This window comes from Chaetura pelagica, unplaced genomic scaffold (assembly GCF_000747805.2).
Source record: "Chaetura pelagica isolate M959 unplaced genomic scaffold, ChaPel_1.0 scaffold275, whole genome shotgun sequence".
Lineage (NCBI taxonomy): Eukaryota > Metazoa > Chordata > Aves > Apodiformes > Apodidae > Chaetura > Chaetura pelagica.
Window position 1 is genome coordinate 8,754,455 of NW_009953486.1, and position 7,623 is coordinate 8,762,077.

Sequence of the window (7,623 nt, forward strand, 5' to 3'; positions counted from 1 at the left end):
GAATCCCAGCTCAGCTTGCCACATGGTCGCCCTGCAGTGAATGAGATGGACACCTCTGGTCCACCTTCTTACTCTGACTGCACTGCAGAATGGATTGCCATTCCCTGCAGAGAAAGCTGCTTTACTGAGTATTTTGACCTGGGATGGCAGTGCCTTGGAGTCTGCTGGGCTCACAGGATGCCAGAACTGCTTCCTACCCTCCTCAGAACTGATTTCCTCCCCAGATTAGCATGGCTGTGCCTAAGAGCTCTTTCCCAAATCCTTGAGCCTGCCACTTCCTCAGTCTGAGGGTATCTGCTAGTGTCCCACTGGCTTTCTGAACAGTGACAGCTGCAGGAGGCCTCCACTGTGGAGGAAGGTCCTCACACCAGTTAATCATTCACCCTGGGGCTTCCCACACAAGCTGAAGGGAGAAGATACACGTGGGGCCTCTCGTCAAGGAAACAACCTCTCTAAGCGACTGCCAGGTGCTTTCCTGGGTCACCCTCTCAGCAGCAACACTCCTTGAGTGCTCCCACCATGCAGGCACAGCTGGGCAGGGAGCAGCACCAAGCTGGTGTGTCCTGCCAGGACCATGACACCACCACTCCCAGGCCACTTTCATTCCACTTGCTTTTGCAATTAGGAACATGGAAAAAGAAATAAGGATACACTGACTCTGCCACTTCCCAGGCACGCTTCCAACGTGAGCAGCTCTGTTTTAAGAAACACCTCCTGTGCTCTTCTCAGGGTGGCCCCTCTTGGCCTTTGGGGATGTGCTCAGTGTCCTCTCACTGTGCAGCCAGAGATAAGACCAGCACCAGCTGGGTTTGCTGCCTGCACAGCAGGGACAGCTTCCCCAGGCTGCCAGCACAAGCTCTTCTGTTGCAGAACTAGACAAGCAGAAGGCAGGGGGGTAGGGACTGATGCTTTTGGACTGCAGCTCCCAGAGCTTTCTTTATCCCACAACTCACCTGCCAAAGTGCAGGATTGTTTCTGGCCTGATGGCTCCATCCAAGTGGACATGAAGTTCGACCTGCAATAAGACGATGAGAAATCAGAGAGGTGCCCTGAGAGCTCCAAGCAATGTTTAGAGATGAGCAGCAGGTGCTAACACAGGTACAAGTGCAGTCAATATAGGGACAAACTCATAACAAGAAAGCACAAAAAAAATTTAAAACACCATCATTACAAAGTTTATTTTGCAATATCTAAGTATTGTATAAATATTTTCTTCTTGCTACTGCAGCTCAGGCATTTAATGGATCTTCAGAAATGTACTCTGTTTCCAGTCACCTTCAGGAATTGCCCTCTCCTTATGCAGCTTCCATGGTTTGGAGTCTGGAAAGCAAGAAATAAACTCCAAACACCTTCCCTTTCCTGCTTCCTACTTCTTGAATTCACAGACACTCCAACTAATTTGTTAAGAGTCATTACACAAAAGCTTTGACTTCACTTCCAAGAATCAGCTCTTGATATACTGTTAATTACTTGGCTTGTATCAGACCACACAGGCTTCCTAATCCCACATGTCAAGTCAGTCTCATGGTACAAAGTGCTGCAAAAACTAAAAACCAGCGTTACCCCCAATACAACTAACACAGTTTCAAAATAAAACACTAAAATCTTGACTTATTAAAAATGGGACAATAACTCAGAATCTTTTCACTCTGAAACCCTGTTTCCCAATTATTGTTGAAACTATGGAATTTGGAGAAAGAGCCCCAGAAAAGCAAGTTTTTCCATGAGGCAGCTGGGACTTTTGGAGGAATATGACAAATGTAACTTGGAAGTCAAACTGGGAAGGAAAGTATTAGCTGTCAAATCTTTCAGCTAGATCTTCATCTTTCCAGAACTGTTTTCTTTTAAGCAATGGAACAGCCTACAAAGTGTGAATTAATTTTTTTAATGAAAGTGTGGAGCAGCAACTTAATGCACAAAGTCCCTGTTAGCTAGAACATGATGCACATTCTCCTGTGTAGATGATTGCTGGAGGATGCAAAGGTAAGAGTCGAGTATGAGTCAGAAGACGCCTGGACATTTACACAGATAACTAAACCACCCAGGGTTACTAATTAAAACCCACAAACCCTTTGGTGTCAGGGTATGTATCACACAATAACCATGAGGAGCTGGAAGGAAAATGAGTCTGCTGTCCCTACAAGCAAGGCAGCTCATTTATGTCCACCTCAAGATCTTCTCACCCTCCTCTGAAGCACCCGTGAGCAGCTGTGAGCTCAGAGCCACCGGCCCCGCGCCCAGCACGGAGCTGGCAGTGCCCATCTCTGGGACAAGGACTGATGCCCACGAGCTTGCTCCCATCCCCACCTCCTCCTGCAGCCCTGGGTTCTTGCTGTGCAGGCAGACACCCACCTTTGGACCCACAGCCAGGGTTTTCACTGAGTGCTTCTGCTGCAAAAGGCCATCACTGCTGGGGTGAGACAGTGCTTGTGTCCAGGCCACGGGATGGCCAGGAAGCCACCACTGAAACGAGCACTGTGGGATGCAAAGTGCAGGTGCCAGGGCAGCCTGAGCTACTGACCCTGCACCTTTGCAATCACCCAGCCCAGACATCATGAATATTCCCACTGACATTCCTGTCAGCAGGTTGGAAAAAGATATCCCTGTCACTTCTGCCCTTAAGACATGATCTCAATCTACAGGGATGAAGATCTGAAAAGGGCAAAACCTCATTTTCACATCCAGTTATGCAATCCTGCTTTGAGGACTAAATGTCCTGAGAAGCAGCAGATATAAGAACAGGCTATGGACATGATCTGCATCGCCAGATGTGGACAGCTGGCATGTTTTCTACTCTTGAGCTCCAATTCCTATTTCAAAATCATGCAGGCTCTCTTCCTCGAGGTTTTCAACAGCCCTCGTGACCTTCTGATGGAGTCACAGGCTTGAAACTTGCTCACGCAAGTTTGGATATATAAACCAAACAAGCCACACCTACTGGGGGCTTCTAACTCCAAACCCTTCTGAAACATTTCCTGCAAGAACATCCCAACGTGACACGTCCATCAACATGAAAGTAAACTCCGTGGTGTCCTTCACCCACACAAGCCACCTCTTTGGTTCTTCCCCAGTCCCAGCAACTGGCTCTTCCTCCACAGCCTTTCACTTCTTTGGGTCTGGAGGGACCTTAAACCAAGTGCAAAGAAACTCTCATGCAATGCTACTCAACACCAAACTTTGCTGGGTTCCTCACGAGCAGTGCTTGAGGGAGTTGTTTTCTGCAGTTGGGAATTGACACAGGCTATTTAGATTAGCAACAGACATTCAAGTGAAGAAGGAAAGGTGTGTCTCCACCCAGAGCTGGCCCCAGATAAGGATGCAATCAGCAGAGGCCCAACAAGCTGCTCAGCTTGTCAGGGGCCTTGCTCCCAAGTCCTGCAGGCTTCCAGGCCAGGGAGGCTGCTCACTGCCACTCTCCACCTGCCTGTTTGTTTTGGGCAAACAAAGCACAAGCCTTTCCAGATACAAGTGGGTGAGGTGACCTTGCTTTAAGTCAAGGAAAGTACCCAGATAAAGGTGAAGGAGTTTTTTCTCTGAACTTTGGCTCCAGGAGATGATGCCTGAGAAAGCAGAAATGAAGTGAAGGCAGGAGCCTGGTGCCTCTTCCAGGGCTCTGCTCCTCAGGATCCATGCACATGTGGTCTCCCACTGGTTTAATTGGAGAGGAAGCCTGCACACACAGATTCAATAGGAATCCAGGACCTCACTGGTACCATGGTCTGCAGCAGCAGTGGAGCCTTCAGCCAGGCCAGGACCAGCAATGCCTCCCTTCCTCACAGCAAACCCAGTAACACGTGTTCTGACAAAGAACGAGAAATAAGCAGAGTTCTGAAATGGTCTCCTGGGGCAGGAGTGTGGCTCTTCCCCTTGGCAGCAGCGAGGACCAAGGACCCCCTTTGTGCAGCCACCCTTCAGCAGTCCTCCTGCACCTCCCCAGCCCTGCAGAGTTCCCTGCCCGAGCATCCCAAAACCACAGCGCAAGTCAAGAAAACCCCCGAGTTTCCCTAAAAAGTTGTCTAAAGCCAGAGGGATGAGTTCAAAAGACATAACTGGCCATGATTTGTGGCACCCCCAGCAGAGGCTGGCAGAGCAAACCCAGAGCTTTCCATTTTTATGCAAAAAAAAGTTGTAGCTCAAGCTCAGCACGTGACCCGTGAGTGCAGATATCAGCACATCGGGTCAGCTGGGAGAAATCACAGAAAAGGAGAAGTTTTAAGGGCTCTGGCTTGACTCTTCTCTTCTGAAAACACTGGGATGTTTTCTTTGAAACGTAATAAGCTTCAAAACTACATTCAAACACAAAATGAGGTTCAGCAAACAAGCACATTCTGTTCAAAGATCAAGCCTGATTATTTTCAATTTAATGAAATTAAGAGGAAAAAAGTTAACCACAGTATTTTCAGCTACAGTCACCCCAACAGATTTTCTTTCTTACTCTACAGATTGCTCAGCAGACCATGGCAGAGCAGTTAACTGCTCAGCTCATCTACTATGTGGTATAGAAAGCACCATCTAAGATAGGACACTTGAGGGACTTTCTGCGATCACCAGCCTCACCTTTTGCTTTGATGGCTTCTGGCAGGTATTAATTGATAACCCAGGCAGCTGCTAAAAGTTGTATCACTTAGAAATCATTAGCAGTGACTTGCCCAGGAGCAATTTATCTGCACATTAAAAGGTGATAATTTAAAATGTACTCTGCTGATCTCAATAACTGAAAAAAAACAGAGTAATCAGAGCTGTCATCTATCAGTTGTTAAGATACTCGTGACAGGAAAGCACAAATAGAGATCAAAATTCAACAAGAGATAAGACAAATGTCAACCACTGCAAAAAGCATGAACTGTGCCCCCCAAGTACCAGCTTTATGGAAGCCTGTTGGCAGGAGTCAAGTTCTCCTCGCCATAAACTCACCACAAACACTACTGACAAGCACCAGGTGAGACCAGATCAAGAGGGCTGTGCAGCTGAAGAGGCACAGAATTATCCTCAAACCTGACAGCACTCACAGATGTGTTTTGCAGATGAATCTGCCATATGCTTTAAGGTTTGAGACTTTAAAAGGGGAATGTGGGAGACTATGATATCCACACATGACACACTGCTCCACTGCAAGAAATATTTGTGCTCTCCAGAGGAGCTTTGATATGAAACATGGGTTTGGTGACTGAGGAGGATGCTTCCATGCAGAGCAGGCTTCAGTACCAGCACCAACCACTCAGCACCACTCACCTCAGTACAAGGGTTTTGGTGCTGTTAACAGGTGATGGTGGCTGTGTGTCACCCTCCTGCAGGGACACCCTGTGGGATGGGCCACATCTCCCCCTGAGCTGTTGCAGACCTTGCACCTGCGTGTGTCTGGAACAAGGCAACGCTTTGAAGCAATAAACAGAGCCCTTGCACTTTTAACAGCAGGGAGGCAGCCTCTTCCTGCCATCACAAGTGGAGTCAGGAGGGTTATCTGAGAAGGTTCCTGCAGAGCATCACAGGAGGTCTGAGTGTGCACATCTCTGGGTGAGGCCCAGCTGGGCTCAGCAGCCCCATGCTCTGACCCATGCCAAGCCTTCATGGTCAGGCTGTGGACAAGAAGTGGATGAGCAAAAAAAAAAGTCATCCTCAGCACACCCATATGCACTTGCACACACACACACACACACACCCCCCATAAGGATCATCTTTGTAAATGACTGGTTTTGATTTGTTTTACATGTTTTAAAGTTTTGCACTTGAGGCAAGTATCAGCTCATCAACAGGAGCACATGCTGCAACAGCCAGTTCTGGCCAGCTCTCCCAGTTCCCAGACACAAAGGACACACTGCAGACAACTAGGACAGGGACAGGCTCTGAAACCCCATGACACACACAGGAGGGCTTGCAGGAAGACCCACCCAACACAACCTGAGCTCATGTTGGAAAGAAGCCTCCAGCAGCAACATGACCCCAGCTGCTGGGAGGGTGTGGGCCTGACCCCACTCCCATCCTGCTCCCTGCAACGTGGCTCAAGGCCCACAGGAAGCACTGGAAAGCAGAGCCTCACATCCCAAAGCCCTGAGCTGGGCCCGGCCTGCAGGGTGAGGAGCTGGAGGTGAGTGAGGACACGGTCTCTGCTCTGGTTGTGGAGCAGAGATGGAAGAGGCCAACACTGGCATCCAAGGAAGGGCAGTCTTTCCTGCTCTTTTATGGCCTACGATAGGCAGGGTTCAAAGTCACCCCTGGCAGCCCCTGCTCACCCTCTGCAGTCACTGGGAGTCAGCGAGTTCCCGAAAACCGCGGCCGCAGCCCCGGCCCCACACTGAGCTGGGGCTCGAAGCTGCTCCAGTTACCAGAAACATCTCTAAAACACACAACTGACCGTTCCCAATGGCAGGGGGTCCCGGGGAATGAATAGGGCTCATTAACTGACTCCAGACCCATTTTTTTTTTGCCCAAGCCTGACTTAGCAGGTTCACAGGGCTGAAAGGGACTGCCTGACTCAGGAAAACCAGTCTCATAATTGCCAGCAACCAGACAACAGAAGCCTGATCTTAGTGGTCAAACCCTGCATGGTTTTTCCTAGGTCTCTCCCTTTGGCATCCCACTCTCCCATTCACTGGAAAAGCAGGAAGAAGTACACAATATGAAAGAAGAACTTAACTTAAAGTTTAAAATCACTGGGATGAACCAACAACTTTTGCTCTTAGTGCAGCTGATGAAACACTAATCTCTCCCAAAACTGAAGCAGCCTTAAAATGGCTTTAACCATTACCAAGTGTCAGTGTTCCCTGGACCTTGGTATCAAGGTTTGCCTGTAATTTCATGGGTCACCTTCCCCCAAAAAGGAAAACCTCAAGTAGTGATGGAACGAAACATCAACCAGACCCTTGCACACAGGATGTTCTGAGTACACCAGACATTCCTGGTGGTGGGCTCAGAGATTAATTGTTTGTGACTGGCGGGTAATGCAAAGTAGGTGGCAAAAATACCCTTTTGGGTTTCCCAAGGCAAGGTTCCTTCCTGGGAAAGCCACACACAGCTCCCACCACTCAGGCTCACCCGGAGCAGGACCAGCAGGAACCTCACAGCACTCTTCTTGGCTCCCCCTGCAGCGCTGCCCACCGAGGAGCCCCAAAGCCCCCTTGGTGGGCAGTGCCAGAGCCCCAGGACAGCCAGGCAGGGAAATCTGCTCCCCTACCCAGCTCAGCCAGAGCACACCCCGGAGCTGAGCTGTCCTGCAGCACAGGCAGCCCCTGCCACCAGCTGCAGGGTTAGCACCAACCACGGCCGTTTGATCTTCTTCCTTCTCAGCTTCCTTCTCACCTGATTCATCAACGTGCTACTGCACGATCCTACTTGCACTGTATTTACCCAGCACACGGGGAGAACAATAGGCTGGGGCACCTTCTGACAGCAGGCACCAAAGCTGGGCATCCCGAGGAGTAACACAACTAAATGCTTCAGAGAACAAACAAACACACACCGACGGCAAAAGCAAAATCCAAACCAAAGGAAAACCCAAGGGTTTGCCTTAGTAGAGAAACAGGAGGAGCGCTGGGCTCTTCAGGGCTTGCCCCTTCCCCAGCGCATGGCTCGGGGGGGGGCGGCCAGCGGGGGTGTCCAGAGATGGGGAGCCGGGAGCTGGAGGCG

At 49.7% G+C, this 7,623-nt stretch overlaps 1 protein-coding gene across 1 annotated transcript in view; it reads right to left on the reverse strand.

The window, feature by feature from the left end:
- ADA (adenosine deaminase) overlaps positions 1–7,623 on the reverse strand; it is a 33,476-nt gene that overhangs the window by 11,105 nt on the left and 14,748 nt on the right. Inside the window, exon 2 of the mRNA XM_009998780.1 lies at positions 954–1,015. Coding sequence (XP_009997082.1) covers positions 954–1,015 — 62 coding nt within the window. The remainder of the gene's footprint in view (positions 1–953; positions 1,016–7,623) is intronic.